At 38.9% G+C, this 27,126-nt stretch overlaps 1 protein-coding gene across 2 annotated transcripts; it reads left to right on the plus strand.

The window, feature by feature from the left end:
• Positions 1-3,767: 3,767 nt before the first annotated feature.
• Positions 3,768-26,861, plus strand: CSF1 (colony stimulating factor 1). Of its 2 annotated transcripts, none has more exons than XM_039323198.1 (9): positions 3,768-5,266; positions 10,045-10,181; positions 16,544-16,606; positions 17,186-17,350; positions 18,248-18,413; positions 20,202-21,190; positions 22,621-22,682; positions 23,044-23,099; positions 23,687-26,861. In XM_039323198.1, the coding sequence occupies exons 2-8, from the start codon at positions 10,056-10,058 to the stop codon at positions 23,096-23,098; spliced, it is 1,626 nt and encodes a 541-aa protein (XP_039179132.1). In that variant the 5' UTR covers positions 3,768-5,266; positions 10,045-10,055; the 3' UTR covers position 23,099; positions 23,687-26,861. The 2 variants fall into 2 exon arrangements, with proteins under 2 accessions (XP_039179132.1, XP_039179133.1); XM_039323199.1 differs by having other exon boundaries at positions 20,307-21,190.
• Positions 26,862-27,126: the final 265 nt, after the last annotated feature.

A 27,126-nucleotide genomic window follows, 5' to 3' on the forward strand; every position in this document is an offset into this window, starting at 1 on the left:
ATCGTGACTTTTTTGCCTTTGCAGAGCCGGGGTGGGCGTGGCCTACAGGTGACGCATCTGGCCCATGGGTTGCCAGTTTGACATCCCTGTGTTAGGGCCTTGTTGCTCTGGATCTTAAGTCCCTCTGAAGCATTATGCAATTTTGTGTCTTGAGTGGATTTTGTGTTAAATTCAAGCAGGAAAGCTGCAGATAGGAAAAAAGTTACACGGACACATCTCTCCTGCCCTATACATTGCTTTCCTGGTGCCAATAGCCATTGGAACAATTAAATCCTTGCAAATGGAAAACAGCCTAATTAACAGTGTCTTCTGATATCTGTCTTTTCATTCCAATAGCTTGGTGCTTTGTAGGTGAAGAAGATGCCGGTACTCTCCTGTGCTTAGAGGTTCCAGTGCATGGTGTCAGAGAATCTCCTGTGTTTCTCCACCATCCTTGGGATAATGTCACTATCAACATATTGTACATTGCAACATATAGTCCTTGACTTACAACAGTTCGTTTAGTGACCACAGCACTGAAATGCCATATGTCCATTTTTCGCACCTACATTGCAGCATCCCCATGGTCACGTGATCAAAATTCAGACGTTTGGCAACTGACTCATATTTATGACGGTTGCAGTATCCCATGATCAGGTGATCAACTTTTGTAACCTTGAGACAAGTAAAGTCAATGGGGAAGCCAGATTCACTTAACAACTGTTTTACTAATTTAACAACTGAAATGATTAAGAACTATGGCAAGAAAGGTCGTAAAATGAGGCAAAACTCACTTAATAACTCACTTAGCAACAGAAATTCTGGTCTCGGTTGTGGTCGTAAGTCGAGGACTAACCTGTATTGACAGAGAAGGGAACTGAACGTTGCATGGAGCGGGAGAGGTTTCCAACAAATCAGCTTTGTTTCTGAAGATGGCGGAGCAAGAGAGGAAGGGTATTTAAAATTGATCTCTGGTTAGCTAGGATTAAATGTGGTTTGGGAATCACAGTGATTTAAAAATAAAGATTTATAGCTTATTGTAATAAAAGTTGTAATCAGCTGTGGTTAAAAAAAATCATGAATTAGAATAATATAAGAATCTAGCCATCGAGGTCATCACAGACTTGTTTTTTACTGAAATCTAAGCTTGTGATTAAAAAATGACCTTCAGACAGTATTTTAGAGGTTATTGAACTGCAATGAATTGGGAGCCATGTGCCCAATCAATGGCTGTCTATTTGGTTACATTCAGTCAGAGTTCTCAAGATGAACTCATCTGTTCACTTGGTTTCCTCCATGTGTTAATTTTGGCACATCTTGTTTTTCCCCACCACCACCTTTTTCCCCCTTTCCTGCCATCACATCATCAATTCAGCTGACGCTGAGTGAGAGAGATGTTGATAGCAACTGAAACCTTTCTCCTCCTTAGTAATGATGTCAAGAACAAGATTTATGTCACCAGATCCCCTATTTAAAGGTCATAGGAGGGCATCCCACTCCTAAATTCTTATTAAGTGTAAAAAATAGCAGCCCTACTCCTGGAAAAAAAGTACTTGAAGCAATGTCTACAAAGCAATTGCTTAGGAAGCAGAAATTACATGGATATCTTTACAAAGAGGAGTTTTCTATATAACAGAATTCAGTGCACAAGTCTTTAAAGGTTAATTTAGCACAGAATATTGGTGTCTTCAAGTTATCCTTATTCACACTGTGCACAAGACCTTCCATTAGTGATAGAATGAGATGCGGTGGAATTTTCTGAGTACAGGTAGTCGTTGACTTACGACAGGGGTCTTCAAACTTGGCCCTTTTATGACTTGTAGACTTCAACTCCCAGAATTCCTTAGCCAGCATGCCTGGCTGAGGAATTCTGGGAGTTGAAGTCCACAAGTCATAAAAGGGCCAGGTTTGAAGACCCTGACTTACAACCACAACTTCTGTTGCTAAGTGATGCGGTTAAGTAAGTGGCACCTAATTTTATGTCCTTTTTTGTCACAGTCATTAAGTGAGTCACATGGGGCATTGAGTAAATCATGCATTTGTTAAACAAATCCAGCTTTTCCCATTGACTTTGATTATCTGAATTCAGCTGGGAAGGTCGCACATGGTGATCATATGACCCGGGGATGCTGCAACAATCATCAAAACATGCCAAGTGCCCAAATTTTGATCACATGACTAAGGGGACCCTGCAAGGGTTATGAATGCAAGGACCAATCGTAAGTCACTTTTTTCAGTACCATTGTAACTTCAGAATAGTCACTAAAAATGGTTGCCAGTCAAAAAATACCTGTATTATGCAACACCACAATGTCACAATAAGAGATTGTATTTTATTTTACTCAAGTGGAAATAATTTCAATATAGTAATTTATTTTGTAACCAGGCATTAAACCTAGGAAGTAAGCAGCTAACTTTAACAGCAAAGTTTCCATCCCACTCTTCCAGGTTCAGTTATCTGATTGGAAGAATAACAAATTCAAATCATTTTACAGTTCTTTCAGAACTGACAGTCTTTTAAAAACTTCATTCTGATGTACCAAATAAATATATAAAAAGAAAATACACTGTGAACAGTTCTTACTAAAACATTCTTCTGCTAGTTTTATATTTGCCTTTTCCAGCAAGTGCTGAATGTATCCTCAGAATGTGTCTTCAGGTTCACCTCAGTAACCCTACGAGTTAGGGTGGGCTGAGAAACTGACCAGCCTATAATCAGTCAGTGGCTGAAGGTGAATTTGAATCAGACTTCTAGCTTAATCATACAAAAGCAAGAGAGAGCTGAACTGGTTTATAAAAGTATGAGTTACATAAATCTAGAAAACAGGATTAATTAAACACAAGCAATATTAATATTAGAAGGCCAGCAGCCACATTATTAAGCCTGTAACCTGGCCATAAAATCCAAAAGGCTATATCGTATATATTTTAAAATAAATGTTCTTTTCTTTAAAAACACCAGAATTTAATAAAGTTTGGGGAAAAAACACCCATAGAAATAAAACAAATAGAAAATAGAAATGTTAAATAGCAAACGAACAATTCAATCCAATTATCTATACTACTCCCCCTAAAAAACCCTTATGTGGAAACTTACATTATATTTATGAAAGGAAAATAGAAAAAATAAAGAACAAAACAAAAACAAAATGAAGTAACAAAACTGTAGACTAATTTTTTTTTCAAATAAACACACTAAAGTTTGGAATTGCTTTTTGGATGGAGTGACAACATGCAGTACTCATAGACCATATTATTTTGTATTATATTAATCTACAATGTCAATCTAATTGATTCTGAATCTTTTCTTAAATTAAAACATCTCTATAAGAAAGCATTTTGACAGTTAAACGAAGGTCATTTTAAATTTTAGAAACTAGTTTAGATCAGGTTTCCAGAATTGAGGGCCCTATTAATTAAGTAAAATCATTCAATCAAATTATTCAGCTAATCAACTTTGCCTTCTTAGAGTGCCAGCACTGCTATATCCAGTTAAACATTACTGTATGGGATTTGCTTGTTTCTGGTTTAGTTTGTTGTATGAACTCGGCTATTTTGATATGAAGCCATGGCTATTGATATGAAGCCTATTCAAAGTGTTGTATGATCCCACCACTGTGGTGTATTCAACAAACCATGGATTAAACATGCCATAGTTTAACACAATGTATAAATTTAATCAGCAATGTTTTGCAAAAGTATGACTGATACTGTTCCTGACTATCCTCTCCACTATCACCACCACCACCACCACCACCACCACCACCACCACCACCATCATCATCATGTCTGTTTTAGGGTCCTTCACTCCCTTCCTGGCTCCCAATACTAAGGATATAGTGCTTGGGGCTGGAGGAGGAATAAGACCAGCTGTAAAAGATCAAAAGAAGCTCTCAGTTCACCCATAGGGGGTGGGAGATCAAAAAAGTAAAAATTATGGCAGTTAAAAATCCAGTCCCTTTTTATGTCCATTGTAGATGTCCCTGCTCTCAGCTCTCCATTGATCATGCACCATCAAGTTGATGTTGACCCTTAAGCGACCATGTTGATCCATTTTCCAGCTCTCCATGGGCAACTAGCTTTTATCTCATTAGGTAACAAAAGGTCTGCAAGCTCAGAGAGCACCAACATATAGCTAGTTTTCTCCAATGTTTCCCTGAGTTGTTCAGGCTGCTCCTTAAAATCTCTCCTGTCCGTGTTTTATGTTGTCTTTTCTATAGCAAGACCAAACTGCCACTCGGGGCAAGGAATATTGCCTCTTCTCCATATTTGTTGAGTGCACTGTTACAATAGCATCAAGTACCTGATTAGCATACACGGAATGCCTGGCTGAAATGTGAATGGTGGCTACTTTGTGGTTCAGTATATTGTGCAAACCTTATATAATTAGTACCTGATTTTTTTTGTGTCATACTCCAGTATGAATAAATATAACCCTGGGCAGTAAAGCTTTATTATATAAATGCATAATTGACTATATATTGACTATGCATATTTATTCTAAAATAAAACTTCTGAATCACTTTTAGAATGAGTTAATGTGACACAGATGTAAGATGGCTGTGGTAAACCCAAACAAATCAAACTACAGTACTGCAGGTCAATAGGTTGTGTAAATCCAACAATTGTGGTTTATGACCCTTGTTGATGGTTAGCAGATCTTGTGAAAGCAGCCGCCTAATCAAACCAGGACAGCTTAGGTGGTTTTCTGAACTCAGCTACTGGATCGCTTTGATAGACCCGACTCCAGCAACGAAGTCCAACTTCTCATCATCGGAAGGATTTTCTCAATGATTGCAATGATTATTTGACACCTGCCCCCAAGGCCTATAGAATCGGGAGGTCGGGGTTGGGTGGGAGCAAAGGGGTTGTCAGGTGTACTGCTGTCCACGATCAAGAGGTGAGTCGCGCAAGAAAGGGCGCAAAGACGAGCACAGCTGTCCCCGGGAGTCACCCGTGCTCGGAGAAAAAGGGGCGAAACCGGCAGAAGGGAAGAAGCGCTAAAAACTGGCGCCGATCCAAAGGTGCTTTCCCATAAACCACATGCTTCGGCGCAGCTCTTTATAAGCACGACCTCCAGGCAGCCAGCAGTCGGGAGGCCGTCTTTCTTGAGGATTGTTGTTTCGGAGTGGAAGTGCCAGCCCCTCTCGCCAGCCGCCTACCAACGGGAGCGGGACTAATTGCAAGAAAAAGGCGCGCCCTCTGGCCCTCGCGAAAGCCGGACTTGAAGCCCCCACCGAGCCTTTGCAGTGCAGCCCCCGGGATAGTAAGCGCGCGCGCGGCGAAGGTAGGAGCCCTTCGGGGGTGGCGTTGTTTAAACGGGACCGAGGCTGGCGGCCAAATGCTTTTCTCCTCCGGTTGGTAGACTATCGGAATAGTATTGCTTCAAGCAGTTGCGCGAAGCACCCAATTCCTCTGCAGCCGTCCCAGGCGCTCACGGCTTCGGCCCAGTTGCTCTGCCCGTTGGCTCGTTTTTGTCTTGGGCGGCTGCGGGGACCTTAAAATCTCTGAGGAGCATTCCGATTAGGAGTTATTGCCGAGTAAGAATGAAAAAACGAACCGCCGTTGCAAACGTAGGCTTATCCCGTCACTGTTGAGGCGGGCAGGGCAGGATTGTCTTGTTGCCCCCTTGACTTCCTCCTCCTTTGGGGCATTTACTGATCTTTGCTTGTAGCTGGCTCCAGGCTCTTCCCCCCCCCCCCCCGCTTCGTTGCGCTCACCCTCATCCTTCACGCCCTCTCCTGTCAAGTTGCACAAAGCTGGTCAGAAGCTTTGAAGCTCTTCTTGAGGAACTGCTCCTCCGGCTCCAGCTGGCTAATGTTTGTTTGGAACGAAGGCACAAAGGACATTTTCGAATAAACATTCATTGTGGTCCTGAATAATTTGCTGTTTTCTTTTGAAATCAACTGTACTATAATGCACTCCCATAGCTTTATTAGTGCTACCAGCATGTAGCCAACTGAAACTAAAGCTTAAATACTGGTTGCAGAGTGGATCTGTTTGCATAGCCTCAGATAAAGGACTTGTCAAATTTTGGGATAAAGTTTTCTCCTGGTATGGAAGTTTTAGAGCACCGTAGGATTTTTTCTGTTGTACAGTACTCAAGTATATATACCATCTAATTTGTATTTAAAAACTTGAAACTTTTCTTCCTGTATAGTCTTTCTGATTTCTCAGAGCTTAATTTGAACCTGTTTTTGACTAGGTTTTGCTCTGAGTCACAAAATAAAATGGAGCATACTGAAAAAGAAACCATGGTTAACAATACAAAGTTGCCAAGCCTCTATAATGCAGTTATTCTGAATGGGTTCCATCAAAGTAAGCCAATAGTGCATGGCAGGTTGGAAGTTAATAAGCTCTCCGACAACACGTGGTTAATAATTTTGTGCATCCTCAGATATGTTGAGTAAGAGTGTGGGAAGCGAAATTTGTAGGCCTGACTTTGCATACTATACTTAACACTTCAGTTGTCTTAACTACTTCAGTTGTGTGAATGCAACTGTTCTGGTTTATGGCTTAACCGGAATTGGCTACATTCACCAACATGTTCTGCCACAATTAAGTAAAATATGATTTAGTGATGTAGTTTTAATACCTTCTGGTTAAACAGTGCTCCTAGACCTTTATTCCCAATTTGAAAGTGGTTTGCCACTGCCTTCTCCCTAGGGCTGAAAGAGAGTGACTCACCCAAAGTCATCCCAGAATTTTTGCCCCAGTGCAGAATTAGAATTCACACTGGTTCCTAGCCTGGTGCCATTAACCACTGTACTTGGCCAGCTCTTGCTTACAGGCAGTTAAGCTAAACAAAAAGGCTTGAAAGAGTTCTGTTAATGTTAAGATCCTATAAATCTATTTAATTTTCAAGCTGAACATACAGTATTAGAGATCTCCCAGGGTTTTCTAAGTGGACATAGTAATCACAAAGCATGATTCAAAATCTTTTCCAAATCTTTCCTCCCTTTTTTTTTTTTCTCTCCTGTCCTCCTTCTCTTTGGACTCTTGCTAAGTTCAGTGAAGAAATGATTGGAAGCCTTTGGGAAGATTCCCCAAGATCATAGGACAATACCTTTGGAATGCCACTGCATAAAATAACCCCTATATTGTTCTGGAGAAACAGGACTTTTCTTGCGGACAGCAAGGTGCCAAGGATAATGGGAAGGAGCATGCAGTGACGTCAGCCCAGTGAAGAAGAGAGCTGTATGTAGGATCCAAAAGTGAAGAAGTTATGAAAACCAACAAGAGAGAACAGCTGGAAGATGTATTTGAGCCTTCTTAGCCTTGTCTAACATTGGGATGACAGGAATTGTGCTCCAGTGTATTTGGAAGGACCAAACTAAATAAGTGGCTGAAGTTGCAGAAAAGCAACTATTCTTTTCCATAGTTGTTGCCTAAACTTGAAAGTTGATATGAAGCATGATAGAGAGGCCACTGCCAGGTTTATTGCTAGGCAGATAAATACTTTTAGTGACCTAAGAAAAGGGTTAGCATAGGGCCTATCAGATGGCACTAATGAAAAAAGCACATACACCTCTCCCAATCTTTATGCCCTCTAGTAGCTGCCCATATTTTTTGTAGTCTGGTTATAGAAGCCCAAATAACTGGTCTTGATCTCTGAGGAATAGAGTAACTTTTGTTCTGGAGCATTTTCCTCTGTTATTCCTAGTATTTATAGATACATGATAGATTTATAGATTGGAAGTCCTCTGCAGAAGGGTCAAACAATTTTTTATATCCTCAGTTGCTAATATATATTAATTAAAGTATCTGAGGACGTTTTTAAAAAAGGCTCAAATGTCCTGCAGAGGATTGCCAATCATCTAGTGCAAGTGAACTTTCTGAAGATGATAGTGGCTATCTCGGATCATTGCTTTCATTGCCTTAAGTGGCACAGAGAGGTTAGTTCTCAACATCTAGGCTGGCTCCTGTGGGAGAAAGCTGTGGTTTGTAAATCCAGCTTTTTCAAGTAAGTTCCTGGAGCTGCCTTGTCTGTTGGTGGTTGCTGCAACTTGGTGGTCTTATAACTTTTAATTCTTAGCCTTCTTTTTTCCACTCTGCTGTTCTATGGATTTGCCCTCTATCTGGAACCATTTCATATCCTGCTAAGACTGTAACATCTGAGGCTTTTCATGTTTTGGATCACAATGCTTTGGGAAGCAACAAAAGATAAATACTCATTTTTAGCATCTGAAGTTTGTTTTGAAACAACAGCAGTTTCAGAAGATACTGAAGGGGAAATTCCAAATTGATCTGTGGGACTTGAGCAATTTCCTTGGAAAATAAAAGTTAGGGGATTGGAAAGATATGGAGAAGAAGCAGGAACGGGGTGACTTTGGGACAGTCACATTCTCTCAGCCCCTCCCACTTCACATGGTTGTTGTTTTGGGAAAAAATAGGAGGAAGTAGACGTGTTGGATATGTTTGCAGTCTTGAAAAAAGAATAAAGGCAGAATACAAATAAATACCTTGAATGTTTGTGACTTAAAGGGTTAATTCTGTCTGGCTGGGCTAAAACATGTTTGCTTGCTTGTAATATTTGAATGATTTCTTGTTAAGGATTTGTTTAGTTCTTAGTGTTTACATATTGATTGCATTTAATTTTTTTATGATTTGGTAGTATTTTTGTTCGCTGTTTGCAGCCATTATTTATTATTAATTATATTTTAATCCCACTTTTAAATGTAATTCAAAGCAGCAAACATGCTTAATATTCCTGCCTCTTAACGTTCCCCACAACAACCTGGTGAGGTGAGTTGAGCTGAGAGAGTGACTAGCCCAGGGGTCTTCAAACTTGGCCGTTTTATGATTTGTGGACTTCAACTCCCAGAATTCCTCAGCCAGCATGCCTGGCTGAGGAATTCTGGGAGTTGAAGTCCACTAGTCATAAAAGAGCCAAGTTTGAACTAGACGAGCTGAAAGTTGCTCATCCACCTTTCAGGCCTAAAGCAGGCCTAGAACTCCCAGTCTCCTGGTTTCTATATATACGCTTTCACCACTGCATATATACAGTATATTTTCTAAATAAATAAATGTGGCACAGAGCAGGGCAGCAATAGACATATAAAAACTGAACTTAGGGAAATTGAGCTGAGAGCTGCAATACTTCATTATGTTGGAGCAAGTATTTTCATCTGCACAAGGAAGGGAAAAACCAGCTTTGTCACAGAACAGCAGGCAATGTGCAATCCATCTGAGCTGTAACAATGGGGGAAATTCCCAGCTTGGCTACTTGTCTGACCTCTTCTTTTCCTAATAAGAACACAAGAATGGAGGTGGAGGGAGAAAGGAATGCTTGCAAACCAGAGTTTAACTCTTCAGAACTTCCTGAAAAAGGTTCCTGGATTGTTCTATCAAATGCACTTTAAAGCACCCTTGGGAAACTCATGCCTTAGCAGCAGTGCTGCCGGGCTTTGCTCAATAGATGTGGCGGGCTTCAGAAATAGATATAGTCCAGAGATTTCTGCACTCACGGATGCCAGCAGGATGGAAAAGAGTTATTGTTGGAGCCGTGCCCGATATGTGGTAATTTGATATGGTCCGTTCCAAGCACAAATTGGTCTGAAGCAAAAGCCCGGTGGGAAAGTACAAATAGTAGAAGGAAATATTACTGCCATAGTTTAGCACTGACTTAAAAAAAAAAAAAAGCTACACTTTTTTTATTTTTTTACTAAACCTCTGTGCAGTAATGGATGGTAATTCTGAAGACAGTACCACAGTCTTTGCTAGTCAGATGTTGTAGCAAAGGGCAATGGGAGAAGAGAGAATGATTTCCCAGCAGTTGTGGTTTGGAAGGAAGATGTGTGGCAAACCACGGCAGGGGAGAAACAAGTGAGGAGTCTTCTAAATAAGCTGAGGAAATTCCATGGCTACTTGTTTAAGAAAAGAAAGTGAGGGAAGGCACAGCACCACATTAGCCAGACATGGATGAGTTTAGAACATTTATTTTTGAAGTATAATGTTGATTTGCATTAGAAAGGAAAAATAATGAAATTTAAAGGCTTGCTAGGGACAGCCCTATTATAGGAGCAGAAAATACAAGGCTCTAATATGAGACTTTTTCATCCACAGCCCAGGAAAACATGGTTGCCTATGTGCAATTAGCTTTGTTTCTTCTTGTAACCTGCGGTATCCATGAAACTGAACAGAATCATTTTGGTTGCCACCGGCTCATCATGGCATCCCACCTTAAGAACCTGACTGACCTGGTGAGTTTATAAATTATATAGTAAGAATGTGATATTAAAAGAATAACGATGTTAACAAGTAACATTATATGGACCAGATACCTGTGCTGATGGTAGCTTGGTAGTAGATTTTCAGCTAGATTTTCAGGCTGGGTCTGTATTAAATAAAGTTATAGTAGTACCTAATTTCCAATGTTTTATGTTGTTCCCAGTCCCTCTAATATTAGGTTCAGAAAGAAAGTGATTCTTTTGTACGTATGTGGTACCAGACAGCAAGAAAGCAGAGTGGCCTCTGAAATTATCTTGGCACTTTTCTCACGTTTGCAAATGCTGGGCCATTCTCAACACAATAAACCTGTAAAGTAGTTTTGCATTATATCCCTAGTGCCAATGTAGATTCTGACTGAGAGCAACTTGCTAGAGATTCCTACAGAGGTTGGCTGGGGTCTTCCTAATTTGTAGCTCAGTTTCTTTGATTGGTGTACCAAGAGCATTGGAAGAATAAATATGCAAACCAAGAGGGGGGGGGGGAAAGCAGGGTTTGTGCATAAATAAAAGTTACTTAAAATTCTGCCCAAATAATTGGTTATATTACACACATAACTTTTGATTTGTTTAAGATCTCTGTTGGCAAATTATAGAAGGGATGGAAAACTATGAAAAAGAAAGGTAAAGTTTCCAAGATGTGTATGACCCCTGGTATTTTTGTGATCACTCATCCTAATAACAAATTCCAAGATCAGTTGGGCACTGCTGCCTACATGGCACACTAAAGTCAAGTTGTTGGCAGTTTATTTTACTTCCATTTAGTTTATTTTGTGGTTTATGTCACTTTAGCAATATTACCCATTATCTTTTCTGTGCCGCAAGAAAATGAAATTGCCAAATATATACTGTTGTAATAAGAGCTGTATGAAGTTCCTACATCCCTGTCTTTGGTTTCCTGCTGTTTAAAACCACTTTGGAATGGTCTGATCATTTGGCTATTTCCAGGACTGAAGTTTAGTCCAATTTGCTATCTTTTCATTGACATGCCATAATAATTTATTTTATGAATTACTTATATGGCCGCCCAAGCCACCTACAGTGACTTCAGATGGCTTATGGCATTAAAAATTCAGGACATAAAACCCAGCCACCAGACAAGCTGAGCACAGCTTGGAATGCACTGTGGTTAGGGCAAAACCCTTCATGAATATTTTGCTGCTATTTCTTCACCTGATCATTACTCTAGGTTATTTCCCCATCTAAAGACTTCCAGCTTTTTAAAAGTTTATGCTTTTTAAAAGTTTAGTTGGAGGAATAATCCAGAAATTATATACATAATTGATGCAGGTTGGATTTTCTAAAGCTAACATAATTGATAAGTTAATGGTCAGGGTGATCTAGAACTGCAAAATCTTAGAAGCAAAGTCTCTTGGAGTCCTGATTTTGCCTAAACCATTAATAAACATTGGGAAATCTCTGCTTCAAGAATTGTTTTCATAACTAAGTCTCAAAAATCTTGATACTTTTCTTGCCTACAAAATTCCCAGGGGCTTTACAGAATGCTGATTCAAATAGGAAAGATTCAAAATAATTATTATTTAGCTAACAAAAATGTGAAGACGAAACTGTCTATGACCAGGAGGTGAGGCATTATTCTAGGGACACTTCTGAAAGCCTTTCTCTTTTCTTGTTTCTATCTTGCCCATTTTTTATGCATTCATGGGGTGAGTATACATTGATATATTTTTATCCTGTATGAGAATGACAAATGTTTGAGCTGATCATGTGAATTTATTAAATTTGCCATCCTGAATCCTCTCTATTCTCCATCATTTCTTGACCAGTATTGAAAATCTAGCTCAGATTTCCCTAGTCCTCCCACAATTCAAGGCAATTATGGCCATTTTCATTGGATAATTGTGGGAGTTTACATCTCTTGTCAATACACCCAGATACCACCCAAGTTATGGAGGATAGTTTTTGCCAATAGCAAGTTAGTCTTTCACCCAGAGTCTGCTCTCTGTAATGTTAATGAGAGGGCTTTTCTGTCTTAATATCTTTGTGCCATATAGCACTAGATTCTGCAAAAACTAACAAGAAAGCATCAACATAATAAGATGAATAATACTTCAATGTTTTGATTATCCATATTTATTACAAGCAGTCCCTATTAACAACATCTTGTAAGAATAAATTGTTTTTATCTTTTGACTTTGGGATAAACCTCCCTAAAAAAGGAATGTTGAGTTGCTAGTGTTCCTCTTCTAGAGTTCAGTTCTCTCCCTAGGGAAGCAAATTCTTGCCTATCTGAAAATATCTTGATTGAAATATGTATATTAAACAATGTTGAAACACCTGCTATCGCTTACATATATCAGTTGCCAAAGAATATTCAAGGAGCATGATGTATTTGTGGTTCATTCTTTGTCCCCTTTGAGGATTTTAAGGCAATGGGGTATGCTGCTATCACATTCAATCTTTTAATAATGTATAGGTCCAATGTATAGGTTCACTAGGCAAGCCTAATGAAGATGACTGAGATTCCATATTGCAACACTATTTGGGATAGTTTTTCTCCTATAACTCCTGAGGAAATAAGAGTCCTCTGCTATTTGTAGTCTAGATCCTTGCCCCTCTTTCCTGGTAGTGAAAGTTTCCAGGGAGCTGACAGAAAGTTGGTGGTGGGAAATGCATCCATCAGAGAGGAAGTGTTACCATGTGCTTAAAGGAGGCAGTGGCATCCCCCTTCCTCAAGAAACATTTCTCAACTCATTTTCTCAGAGTTTCTCAGAAAACATTCTGAGCAATTATCAGCCTATCTCCAAATTTCCCTTTTGGGGAAAGGTTGTGGAGAAAATGGTTGGGCTGGAATTGCATTGGGCCCTGGAAAAAATAGAGGATCTGACCCATTTCAGTCTGGTTTCAGGCCTAGATTCAGCATGGCACAGCATTAATTGTGTCCATTGATGATCTCTAATAGGACTGAGATGGGGATAAGGTAATCCTCCTTGTCTTGCTTGATTTCTCAATAGCTTTGGATATCATTGAACAGTCTTCTGATCCATTTCCAATAGTTGGGAGTAAAGGGCACAGTATTACAGCTGTTCACCTACTCAAAGAGATGGCTTCAGTCAGTTGCTAGTGAGAAATCAAATCTTAGATCTCTGAAGTGGGGAATTCCCCAGGGCTTGCTATTCTCCCAGTCCTTTTCAAGATCTTCCTGAATCTGCTAGGTGATGTCATCTGGCTGCCTGGAGTCAGGTTTCACCAGTATGCTGACAATGCCCAACTATATAGCTCGACTACTGGAAAATAACTGATGTCACTGACATTTGTCCAGTAATCTGGGGAGTGAACTGGTTGAGATCAATCTCAATAAGATGGAATAGCTGTGGGATAGAAGATAGGCTTCTTCCAGTGGGATTCCATGATTAACTTCAAACTGGGTTACATTTCCCTGTGCAAATTTAATTTTGGGGGTCATAGCTTCTACTTGAGCAGTTGGCAAATATAGGGCTAAAAAGCCTTTTGCTGAGCTACAGCTAGGATGTCAATTGTAACTCTTCCTGTAACCACAGACATTACTCGCTGTCATTCTTGCCTTAGTCACCTTTCATATGGAATATTGTGATATGTAGCACTGGAGCATTTGGAAATTGCAGCTGTGAAGAGTGAGGTAGTTTGGGGTAGTGATGAATCTTTTTGAAGGCACTCATGTGACACCTTTACTCCAAGAAGTCTGTGCCAGTTGGCTTCTGAGTGTAGTTCAAGACATTGGTTGTGGTTCATGGTTTGGGGATATCTTTGGATGCCCCTTTTTCCCATAACAAGGTTTCCCACACTGAAGTATACCTCCTTTGGGGAGGTGCAAGCAGAGTCCTGGGGAAGCGTGAAGAACCTTTTAGCTACATTATTAAAATACATCTACCTTTCATTGTATTGTTTTCATTGTTTACATATATATGTGTTCATTTTGGTGTTTGGATTTTTAGGGAAGGTGTGTACACTAAGATTACCCTAAAGAGAGGTGTGATGGCAAAAGGTTTAAGAAACCCTGCCTTATAATATCTGCCTATTCAATAAGACCTGGCAGGGTGGACTTCTGATGTGCCCCTTCTATTAGAGATTGTCATCTTCTGGGACCCACGGAAGTACTTTTTCAGTTGCTGCCCTTCTTCTCTGGAGTAACATATTATCTGAGATGTGTTCGGCTTCTTCTCTTCTGAATATTAGAAAAACTGATGAAAGCAAGGTTGTTCATCAATCCAGGGAAACTGGGTTGCTATAATTCCCTCTTGATTGGGAGAATAAAGTCTCCCTTGCTGTTAATATTTTTTAGTCTCAGCTTCTGGTTCCATAGGAACATCTCTAGTCACTGATTTACTTGATTCTATTTTTTTATTCCATTTATATGTTAGGAAGCTGTCTATCACATTGTCAGGAGTTGGAGCAGCCTATAAATCCTGCAGACAAACCAATAAATAAATAAATAAATAATAGGCACTGGAGTTGAGAGCAAGTCTTAGTTTAATAACAGGTAGATAATATAATCTGGTTGATAGAGGTAATTTATAGTTTTAAGTTTTAACTTAATTTTTTTTTAAATTTTCAATCTCTTGTTGGAAAGGAATAATATATTATTCACTTTGTTTATTAACAAAGTGCACTTATTTTTCAGTATCTTTTCTAAGCCAAGCAGAATGAGTCATTTGTAACTCATACTATTTCTCAAATATTACGCTGCCACACCTTAATGGAGCTTATTGTTTGAATAAAATGTACTGCTGATTAATTTTGCAGCCATGACTAAATTTTAGGATTAGTTGGTATATCTTTTACTTGAAGCCAAAACTTTAATGATTCCAATTTCAAATATTTTGGAAGTATTATGTACTTATTTGGCACTTTATTATTTATGTCATTTTACTATCATAAAAATCTCTCTTCCCCACTCCCAAAGAGAATACAGATTTTGGAACAAAGAGTGGGATTTTCATGCCACTTAGATCTAGGAAAAGGATTGGATTATCAAAATGTATCTTTAAAACTCCATGAATTCCCTGGCCTAGTAGAATGCCTTTAAATCATGTGGGAAGTTGCAGGATTAACTGTACAAGCAATTTTAATTATGCTTGTCATGTTTTAACAATGTTCATTCAGAAATCTTATTGCATCATCTATTTCAGTAGCTGTTTCAAAAGCTGAATTATACTTGCAGAGACACTTGAATTTGTAAAGCTGTTTTTCATTCTAGTATGATTTTTCTTGTTATACCTGACAAAAGCCCTAATGATAGAATTAAATCAAAGCAATAAATACAATTGGTTTTTTAATGACCATTTGGAGTTAACAAGGCTTCAGAAAGGATGGTTTATAGCCCATAAAATACTTCTGGCAATCATAAAATGTTACACACACACACACACATGTGCGGTCCAATGACTGCATTTGGGCACTTGGCAACTGGCTCACATTTACAACTGGTTGCAGTGTCCTGCAGTCACATGACTGCAATCTGTGATTTTTTTTTCCAATTTCTGGCAAAAAAAATTCATTTGAGATAATGATTTCAGACTTATGACCATGTGATAAGCTTAACGTCCACTGTAAAAATAGTCATAAGATTGGATCCAGTCATGTGGGTGCTTCAATTTGCAACTGTCCTGATTTGCGACCAAAATTTTGGTTTCAGTTGCAGTCATAAGTCAAGGACTACTACTGCAAATTGTAAATTCGTAGTCAAATATGTTCAGGGAAGAGAACGGCTATGAAATGGATAACGTGATTCCCAGAATAATGGAAATTGTATGATTTCTTCCCTGGTGATGTTGCTTGAAGAGTCTTTCAGCAGAAGTATCCAGAAAGCAGGAACAGTTGCCAGAGTTTCATTTGGTTAACTGGTTGGTGCCTAGTTGTTGCTGTGCTGGCTTAGAACCCATTTTGGCAGAATCAAAAAAAAAAATCCCCCATCCTTTGGGCAAGTGAGAACAGGCTGAAGATGGTAAACCCAAAACCGAAAGTGATGCTCTTAAACTGTTCATCATTCCTGGGATAGTGAGCTAAGCTTTTTTCCTCATTGATTTCCTGCTTGCCTTTTCCTGAGTTGCTCTGTGACATTGCTAGTGATTGTTTGGGGTCTGATAGAGGAGCAGTCAATGTGCCTTTTTGACCATTCCTTGATTTATCTCTCCTAAACACCTATATTTCACTTTTCCTGCAACTCCCTAAACAAATTCTAGGTTTGTGCAAGGAATTCCATTCTCTAACTTTGTTATGCTGTCACTAGTGTTTACGTTTGCCTTAGATATCTTGGCTTCCTTGGAGCATTCTTTGAATTCATATAGCTAAAACAGAGTAAGATTAACGGACATTTACCTTGTATTTTTTCATTACAGATTGATAGTCAGATGGAAACTTCCTGCCTGCGATCTTTTGAATACGTGGATGAAAGGGAACTGGTAAGTTGCAGGAGTCTAGTACTGTATTCAATTTGTCACATTGCCAATTAGAGTTTATATAAGAGCTTCTAATGTCAGACTTTGGAGCAGTGGATTTCAATGTATTTTTTAAGATTTATTTGTTTCACTATGAAGAATTGTGAGTATAGTGCTGACTTTTGCTTTAGTTTTGGGCTTCTGCATATCTTTTCTCTTCCTCTAGTTTGGTCACTACTACCCAGCAGCCAATATCTTCTGGGTAGTCCTGAGTCTTGTAAGATGTTAGAGAGGTCATTAACATCTAGTTTTTCATCTGGTCCATGGTGAGCTCTCAAATAAAATACCCCAAGAGGAGTTTATGAGCCTTTGATACTGTTGTTCGTTTGATTGTCTTACCTCTTTGGACCATTTATAATTGAAGAAGAGCAAGCAAGAAGAGGCTATTGATCATCTTCAAGGCTATTTTTACCCCTTGTCCCTTTTTTGGAAAGGACAGGTGGTAACAACAAGAAAAAATAGTACTTAATCTGAAGAATGCTAACTTTTTCATGCCAAAACTGAATATTTTCATTGCTGACATCTGTATTTATTATCTTCTAGGGTAATACTGAATGCTTTCTCAAAGCAGCCTATAATCCCCTGAAATATATCATTGATAACATTAACTTCACGAGTAATACTCCAAACTATCTGAAACTCCATCTGATAAAGGACTTATACCTGGACCTTGCAAGATGCATTAAGCCTCCCAATGATAAGAATAAGGTAAATTTTATTGATCAGTTTTGCAATCCTCAGAAACAATGCTAATACATTTAATGAGACTGAGAAGTTGATTGACAATTGTCACCTAAATATTAGAGAGGAGGATGCTGAGGAGGGAATTGAAAAAAATGCTTTAGTGTGTCTTGCCTTGACTGTGCCTACTTTTAAAGAAACCAAATATAACCTTAAAGAAGCCAGATATAACCTTAATCACATTTTTAGGCTTCCCATACAGATACATAATTTTAAAGTACCTAAGACAGGGCAGAAAGGGAATTAGTTTGGGGCCTTTGAAGCAATGGATAGGTTTCAGCCAGCTGCTTCTTCCTCCAAACGCTTGCTATCTGCACTGGGAAGGAAATGCTTCCAGTTTAACAGCTATAGCTGTATCTTTGGTTGAAATCCTTCTTACGCTGGCCTATGGACAAAATAAGCAAAATATGCCTGATATCATTTAGGACCAATCAAAATGACCCAAAAAGGCATGCAATCATCTAAATTCTCCAGAACTTTTCATCAATTTAAATGGTCCCCAAATATGAAAAAAAGAAGTATTAGGAAAATCCCCCAAATAACCAATGGGATTTACAGAGTCAGTCTGAAAAACAGAGTTTGTGGATTGGATGTTTAATATGTTGGTATTTGATTACGCTTAAGCTTTAGGGACTGAAGCTACCTAGGGGACTGAGGAAGTATTTGCTCTATCCCATATCAAATTTTATTGATACGTAGGATATTCCTTGTAGGATCTTCAGTATAGAGTTGAGAATAGGCCTTGCTTATAGAAGTAGAGAAACTAGTGGTGATTGGCTGGTGATAATTTCTTATGCTGTCATAGATAAAATATCAGCTAATTTTATTTCTTTTCCCCTCATATTTTTTTGTTTACTCTGAAAGAAGTGCATCAAGACTTTCTCCCTGACTGCACAGCAGACTTTACAACTGGTGCACAAATATTTTAGCCAAGCCAAGCAGTTTCTGAGCAAGAATACATTCACAGATGATTGCAGTGGGGTCTTCCAGAAGTGTTCGGAATCACAGGAAAAGGAGATTGTTTCTCCAGGTAAACAACTCAAGGCTTTTCAGATGTGCATTTCCTGCCAATAGTTTGGCACAGAGTAGGGAAGGGATGATTTTAAATTGGGTGAAGCATTTTGTGGCTTTTATATATGTGCATTTATGTTTGTGTAGCAGGCTTCTCTGTGCATTTATACTTGCAAGTGTTGTCTATTGTCTGCTGGAATGTAAGTCTTAGAAGTCAACAGGTATCTCATTCGAATGGAAATGCAGTGGGCCTCCTTAGTTTGAAGTAAAGACAACATTGAATCTGTTTAAGTCTGATCTAGCTGCAGAATCCTGACTCTTATGTGCATATATAAGAGCCGTGATGGCACAGTGGTTAGAATGCAGTATTGCAGGCTAACTCATGCTCTCTCCAGGAGTTTGATTCTGACCGGTTCATGGTTGACTCAGCCGTCCATCCTTCAGAGGTCTGTAAAATGAGAACCCAAATTGTTTGGGGGCAATACACTGACTCTGTAAACTGCTTAAAGAGGGCTGTAAAGCACTATGAAGCGGTATATACAAATCTAAGTGCTATTGCTATTGCTATACAGCAGGATGGTGTGGATTTTAACAAAATGTCAGTTGAAGTTCTTCCCTTCCCCATTACCCATTGTTCTGTGTTAATTAACTTTAATATTTCTGTATTTTCTTTGCTTTCTATTATGTATTTGGCTTCTGTTAGCGTTGAGAGAAACTTCAAGCAGTATTTATAAAGACTGCCTAAAAGCATACCACGGATAATTACTTTTGTTCTAAGTATCTTCACAATCAACTTTGATTTTCAAAACTGCAGCTTTTCTGCTTAAAGATACAAGAATCCTAGAATGGTGCCTGACCACCAGAAATGGGATATTTTATTATGATGACAGAGAATTTCAGATATATTCCTGAGATGGACCTCAAATAGATGGAAAGGCTAAGCTACAAAGATGGGAATAAGTTGAGAAGATATTGCATTCATATCTAACGTGTGTGTGTGTGTGTGTGTGTGTGTGTGTGTGTGTACATACACCCTTCTATTTTTTAAATTCAGCTTGGAAGGTCCATATAAAATGCTTGAATTCCTAGTGGTCCTAGCATTATTCAGACATAATTGAATGGAATCTTTATGGCTGGGCTTTTGTATACTTCTCAAATCTGCTTCCAAATAAATCTCATTTTTAGTTTTATCATTCTGAGATCCAATGGCATAATGAAGCCTTCAGTCTTTCTGAATGATTGCCAAGGAGAATGCAGTCACTGTCTGACCTGAAAATCTGTCTTGAGTTCATTTGTGTTTTGTGGCAGTTCATGTTGTATGTCTGTGCATGCAGCACCTCTAGTGACATATAGTTTACTTGTAGCCATAATTATCCACATCACCATTCCTTTGTAGAAATTGTTATTCCCTTTGCTTTGATTTTCTAGACAATTGAATCCTGGTCTAGTGCTTGCTCTCAATTATATATGATTTCTCCATAAATTTTAGTTGCATGACCTTTTTTTTGGTGTTGCTACCCCAAGCTAATCTTTACACTGTTTCCTCCATCCATCCATTCATTCATTAATCTTTCATCCTCAAAGTTCTTTCTGGATCGTTCTGCTGGTTGCCTTGCTTTGTTTCAGTTTTAACCTGCAGTTTCTTCTGTTGCTTTTGGCCATGATTTGAAAAAAAGGCTGAAATCTGGTGTTGGCATGGTAGCTTAAAGAAAGTGTCTTATTTGAGCTTAATGCAATCCTTTGGTTCTCCTTACATCTTAAGAAGCTGGTTACTCTATGGCCATTCTCTCTATCTGGATCTTTTCAGGTGTTGTTACTGCCCTGGATTGCAACTGTTCATCTACAGGCCTGATCAGTATAGAAGGCTCGACATATCTCGTTCCAACTTCTGAGTCTTTCTCTTCCATTGCAGACCAGCTGGACAGCAGGAAGACAGCTGTCAGCATTCTCCAGCTACTAAGGCTTCCTGATACTACTCAAATTCTTAGTGGGTTTGAAAGCAATACCAGATATAGGGTGTCTAGAAGCACTGATAAAAGCCAAGAAATCACTGAAAACATGGATTTCAGGGCTGGCATTGATGTCATATTACCATCACCATCATCACCTTCTCTTTCTATCCAGAAACATTTGGAATCCATGGAGACCAGATCTCCCTCCCTGGATTCCAGAACTGGTGAAAGCCAGAAAAGATCTGATGAAATAGCTTCTCAGCATCTCCCTCTCTCTGACTTAGCCAAGTCATTTCTCAATCAGCAATGGTTTGAGATAAAAGAAAAAACTGAGGCCACTCCAGGACTCTCATCTGATCAGGATATCACTGTTGCCAGCAGTGCTTTCGGCTTAACTCTGACATCATCTTTCAATTTGGAACAAATAGACAGCTCTAGTGTGCCCCCCAGTGGCAGTCCCCATGTCCTGGGCCACAAAGATCCTGTCTCTGCAACACAAGATCCTTCTAACTTTGTGGTCACCACAGAGAATTCCTTACCCCCCAAACAAATACTCCTGGGGAAAGCAAAGCAAAGTAGCAGAGATAGTACCTCCAAAGCACTGCAAAACACCCAGCTGCGAAAGAGACGAGAAGAGGATCTGGCCAAGGACAGGGAATTGGAGGATAGCCTGCTGGGACCCAGCTTTGATCTGAACTTCATTCCTCCGAACGCAGAGAAGCACACCAAGAAGTCAGAGCCCAGAAATATCCAAGGGACGTCTGTGACATATGTGGTGATACCCAGTGTCTTGGGAATCCTGCTAGCCCTGGGTGGCCTGCTGTTCTACTTGCATAAGTCCAGGGTAAGGTTAAGTCCTGCCTTAACAAATGTACATCTGCATTCCTTTCCTCTTTCTCTTGGTGGCAAATTTGAGGCACAGAGTTTCCTAAAGATGGTAACATAGAACTGTCATTTAGAAAGAAGTGTAGCTTCTTGGCAAAATACATGCTTTGCAGGTTCAATCCTTGCCATCTCAAGATAAGTCTGGAAAACCAATAGTGCTAGGTATGAGCAACAGTCTTAGATGCAAAATAGTTCTTGTGTCCCTCAGCAAAAACACTTTCCTTGCTTTTCCATTAAGTATTTCCTGCAACGCATCTTACTTTTTTTTTCTGTTGTAAAATACCTTCCTTCTCCTTTTGTTTTCATTGAGATGCAAAAAATAATAATAATTATAGCTAGGTTTGTGGGGTACGTCTTATCTCATGCATGCCTTGCAGTGGTAACTCTGTCGTGGGCCACCTTCAATCCTAGAGCATCCTACACCACAAGATGCAAGCATTGCTTAAGGCAGACTATTCCCCATGCTGACCAGCATCACAACTCAACTTCTTAAAACTCCTTGGCTGTAAAAGTATGGTGTTTAGAACTGATGCCGCTGATGAGTGGGAAGCGCATCCTGTGATTCATCTTTTGATTCTTAGAATTGCGGATAGGGTTGGAAATTGTTAATAAGTAACTTGAAAGTCTTACAGAATTGAAGAAAAATGATAAATACAATAAATATTCCTCCAGATTGAACAAGAGAAGATATAGTTGCATGTTAGAGACAATGTTGACCTGCACTGGTATTAAACGAGTTGCATGTGTCATTACTTCATACATTATTTAGAAGAACTGTTTCATAGGAAGAGTAAGCAAGTTATCTATTGATTTGTTGCGCTTGCACAGTCTGTCTTCCAAGGCTGAAATCTGTTTCTGCTTATTTCACAAACAGTTTGCATAATTAAATCAAAAAAAGGGACATATTCAAGGACTGGCTTTGATTATGCAGGAGCAGCCATAGCTACTTTTTTCTTAACACTATAATTTATCACTGTACATAAAGAGAGGGAGTCATATTGAAAAACCTGGAAGTAGTGATGGTAGAATCTAATGTTGGCCTTGACATGTCGCCTGAAAGGCACTCTTTACCTTTCAATGGCATGCCAACAAACTACACTCTGAAAGTGTGCCGAGCAAAATTAAACTTGATTTAAAAGTTGGTATATGCCCAGTAGTATGGATGACTTCCATATGCAAAGACAACTGTTATCTTTGTTGGTAGCACTCAAACCACAGTAGAAGTGTTTTCTTGGAGTAGTTTTCAGTTTTCCATTTCCTCTTGGGATAGCCACAGCTTTTAGTTGGAAGTCCAGTGCCAATTATACCAGCAGCAATTCAATCTGCTCATGGTTCATTCAAATCAGGATTCTCTATTCCACTACCCAATTCTTATTTTCTTTCATACAGATCCTAAGAAAGAGGCAGACACAGCAGATGGGGAATAATGTAGAAAGAACAGAAGAACAAAGGTAAGAAATTAGAAGATCATGAAGCCTGCCTGTATAACTAGATTTTCTAATCTGTTAGCCTCTTTCTATTTTAGATCAGTCATTCCTGACATATAGATCCTCTATTTCTCGCTATGTATTTCAGATTCTTATGTTTAACTCACTGAATTGCCCCTCAGGAAGACAAAGGTCTTAAATGTACTCCTGTGGGATAGAATCTGTTGGGCCACTGTGTGAATGTACCAGCTGATGACTTCCAAATGCATTGGGCTACAAATTGAAAGCCACCAGGTCATAGAAAGTTGTACAAAATATTGACTAGTAAATCATCACAGTTCTTCCTCTTTGTCTTGAAGTTAAGATTCCTGCTCTTTTTTTGTAGATCATTGAGTGGAGGGGAGGGACACTTGGAGTTGCAGATTCAAAGGGAAGTATGAGGTAGGTTATCGTTTTAATTTTTTGGGAGGAGTTATTATGTTGCCTGTCTTACAATAGTTACACCATACATTTGCATAAACTTGGTGAGCAGTTTTGAATATAGTTTGCTATGAATACTAAATGCTAGGGCCAGAAAGGAGAATATTACTGTCTTGTCAAGAATTTTAGAATTTTAGATATATTTTGGAAACAAGATGCTGAATTAGTTGAGCCTTAGCAGATGCCCAAGAATTAACTGGATGCCGATGGGCACATGCAACCTGCTACCTCCTTTCTACGTAGATACAGGTTTCCTGTAAATTATAAGTAGGTGCTATGGAATGTAGCTATGTCCTTAGGGGTAGCAGCAGCAGGTAGACATCAACTTACAATCCATTCCTAGTCTGAAAAAAAAACCTGCATTCTTATGGGACTGCATTTTCTGAGATCAAAGGTCATGCATGAGAACTGAAGTTGGATCTTTGCATATGTCTTAGCAAAAGTTACTAAGTGATTTGTAATAAAATAATGGCCTGTATTTTACCTCTTAAACTGATTGACACTTTTGAATTAAACAGTGATGGCTCTTCATATCTTCTTATTTCCAGTTGCACCATTCCCTCTGAAATGAGAAACTGCCTGGGGTTTTGGACTGAAAGCCCCACTTTCAAAGTACAGTTCTGTTGCTATTATTGGGAGAAATTGCACAAAGGAAACTCTGGAACTAAAGCCACAGCAGTACTTTTCCATGAAGATTGTTTTTATACTTTTTTTTAATGGGAAGGAATTTATCAGGAAATGGACGCTATTTATTTCTGGTAGCCAAGATTGGTATTCATTATACAAGTTGCCTTTTTTCTACCATTCAGCCAACAAACTGGAACTTGGTCTGCAAAATCCCTTGTATGATGGAGATGGTCTAAGAACTACTGTGCCTATTCCATTCTGAAGGGGAACAGATGGTATCGTTTTCAGATCTATTAAATATGGATTCTGCAGTTTGAACAGCCATGCTAAACATGAATGAAAATTATCTGCTTCTTTTAGAGCTTCTAGCCTCTTCTGGCTGAAGACTTCAGGACCTCAGCCTCATGCCAGCTATTAATTTTTTAGGCACTTTGTTCATCTCTTAAGCTTTGTAGGTTGTAAAGTACAGTTCTGTGCGTAACCCCATCCAGTTAGCACTCTATATAATCTAACACACTGTTCAGAGAAAGTTGCTATCTACTTTTCCAGGAGCTTACGGTTTTATTCCCAGAATCCATTTTTAATTCTATCATACAAAATGAGAGATGTTTTTAGCCTTAAATTTTAACTTACTAATAAAATAGATTTTACTTAGTTTTTAGGACAAGCCAAAAAATAAGTACCTTTCCATACTACACAAGATAATGTGCTGGGTACCAGCTAGCATGGTTTTAAAACAGAGCTGTGGTTTTTCCTTTATATATTAATCTGTTTTAATCAGTGATAAATGGAGGCTCCCTATTCAGAGGCAAGTGTGCTTCTGAATGCCAATTGCTGGATAGGTAATAAAGAATATGAAGGAGCATTGGCTTGTGGGGTCTCCTAAGAGTCTTCCAGTTAGCAGCTATTGAATGAAGCAACTGGCCTTTTCTAAGTAGAATTTAGCCATGGAAATTTATCTTTTTGAGCCTTGTATTTTATCACTGGTACAAGTCACCAACTGATGTACTCATGGAACAGGACTCAAGTTGTATTGAGAATTAGCCTTGTTTCGTTTGCTTCCCTTGCCATTATAGGAAATATTACGGAGGCACTGTTAACTGGGACACTGGTAAGAGATGCCCAGAAACCACTTTTCCCCTGAAATGTTTTCAGGTGCAAGTGGAACTAATGTAGCTGTGCTGAATTGCTGTTTAGATTTTCTGTCTTCTTGACCTCATCATCACCACCACAAAGAAATTCTGCAGCAAAACAAACATGCCGGCCTGTAAAAGTCCAAGAATGGGCATGCTCCCACAAGTCCTGTGCCTTTGGGGCATCTGTCTTTGTTTTTTTCCATCAGGTCAAGGTGTCCCTCAAAATACTTTCCAACTTACTTTTTACTTTAGTAGATCTGTGTTCCCATAATATTTTGCCCAACAGATGTAAAGTAAGAGTGTGCTTGCATGGAAGGCATGGAGTAAGATTGGGGGTCTTTAACACCTTCTTTTGCTTGCTGATTCTTTCCTGCAAGTAGGTTGCCTGGCTATATCCTTCAATATTAGAACTTGGCTGCAGAAACAAACTCAAATTCTTCTTTGTAAATGTATCCTTAGTCTTTAAAGGAGGCAGCATGGTTTCTTTTATTGTTTGTACCTGCAAAGTCTAGACATTTTCTTTAGTAGAGCAACAAAATCATGAGGTTAAGAGCTCTGTGTCTGTCTTGAAATAAGTACCTCTGCCTCTTAAGCTTTAGACTCAGGATCTTATAGATAAGGATTTGTCCAGGATGTAAACCCCCTCATTCTTTTTTCCATGTTGTAGTGGAGAGTTGAGCTATAAACAAGCGAATGGGAGCTGCATATTTACAGCCATATTTTGAAGTGAAGCAAAGCGAAATGTTGCACTTTCTATGCTTAAGATGTTTTTTTTGTTTGTTTGTTTTTGAGAACATTCCAGTTCTTCATTCTGGCCTTGTGCTTCATTTCAACCCAAGTGCTTTCCCTTTTTTTTCTCTCTCTCTAGCTGACATTTTGCCCTTCCCTATTTCAGCAAGGCAGGTGATGGTTCTGAGCTGGTCTCTGGGAATGCTGCTGCCAGTTGCTGCTTGAAAGTTAATGAACCAGATCAACATTGATAGACTTTGGGTTTTTTTTTAGAGGAGGATATGGATGTAACAAATCAGGCTCTGTGAGGAATGATTGCTAAACAATGCATTGTTAGTTGCTTTATTGATGTGAGCAGGCCTCAGTTTCAATAGTGTCCAGTGTGCTGGTGAATGATATTTTGCAATATATGTGGGTGTAAATTCTGAGCCATGGGAGGGGAAATGTTATTCAGTTTGAGGTATTGGCCTAGCTCAGGGGTAGGCAACCTTGGCTCTTTTATGACTTGTGGACTTCAACTCCCAGAATTCCTGAGCCAGCCATTCTGGGAGTTGAAGTCCATGAGTCATAAAAGAGCTAAGGTTGCCTACCCCTGGCCTACCTAATCAAATATAGGTCTAGCTAATCCAATAATTTTTACCCTATGCTAGGATTTGTCTGATTCATGAAGCTGTTGGAAGAAGGGGGCTTGATGAAATATCATTTGATTGCTGTATTTTTTTTAAAAAAAATCCAGACCAGTTTTAACTGCTTAAACTCATAAAGAATTACATTGCAAACACTGGCAAGCTCCTTTTTAAATTTTAATTGCAAGTAGGACTTAACAGAAGTTTTGAGGTTTAAGCATTAGCAGGGGCTTTGTATATAAGTCATTGAGCCATAGCTCAGGAATAGCTCTGGCTTGATTCCAAGAAAGATCCAGCCCCCCCCCCCCTTTGGGCCAGGTTTATCATTGAGTTTGGATGGAGCAGTTGAATTGCTCCATCTTAAGCACTTGCGTGCTGGCACAGTATATGTTTAGTATTAAAGTCAGATCCTAAGAACCACATGTCCATGTCTTTTTTAAAGTTGCTTTTTTAAGAGAGTTGCAATTCTGGTTCAAACTGTGTTCTTTTTAATAAATAAATATATATATATGTATATTACAAACAAATATTTTATATAATTTTTTAATGTCAAATGTTTATTTAAAATAGAAAATGATGTATTTAATAAACACTTTTAAAAGCTTTCTATGCTTTTTGCTTAAATCTGAATGATGATTGAGATGTACCTAGGACTATATTTATCCAAATTATGTCTGCTAGGGATTTGGGGATGACTTACAGGTAATTCGTAACCATTTAGAATAGAGATTTCTAGTGGGCAGAAATGTAGACGGCTCAGTTTTAAACAAAAAAATTGACTAGTCCACCTAATTATAAATATGGCAGTGTCCTCATAGCTGGATGTCCAATTTAGATATCCAGAGCCCATTGGTCCTAAGGATAGGAACA

This window comes from Crotalus tigris, unplaced genomic scaffold, assembly GCF_016545835.1.
Source record: "Crotalus tigris isolate CLP2741 ecotype Arizona unplaced genomic scaffold, ASM1654583v1 scf7180000024167.7108832, whole genome shotgun sequence".
In the NCBI taxonomy this organism is placed as follows: Eukaryota; Metazoa; Chordata; class Lepidosauria; order Squamata; family Viperidae; genus Crotalus; species Crotalus tigris.

Bases quoted from the DNA above. Each gene is read 5' to 3' on its own strand.
- CSF1 (XM_039323198.1), top strand. From the start codon at position 10,056: ATGGTTGCCTATGTGCAATTAGCTTTGTTTCTTCTTGTAACCTGCGGT. The intron at 17,351-18,247 runs GTAAATTTTATT...TTACTCTGAAAG, and splicing joins CTCCCAATGATAAGAATAAG to AAGTGCATCAAGACTTTCTC. The intron at 18,414-20,201 runs GTAAACAACTCA...GGATCTTTTCAG, and splicing joins AAAGGAGATTGTTTCTCCAG to GTGTTGTTACTGCCCTGGAT.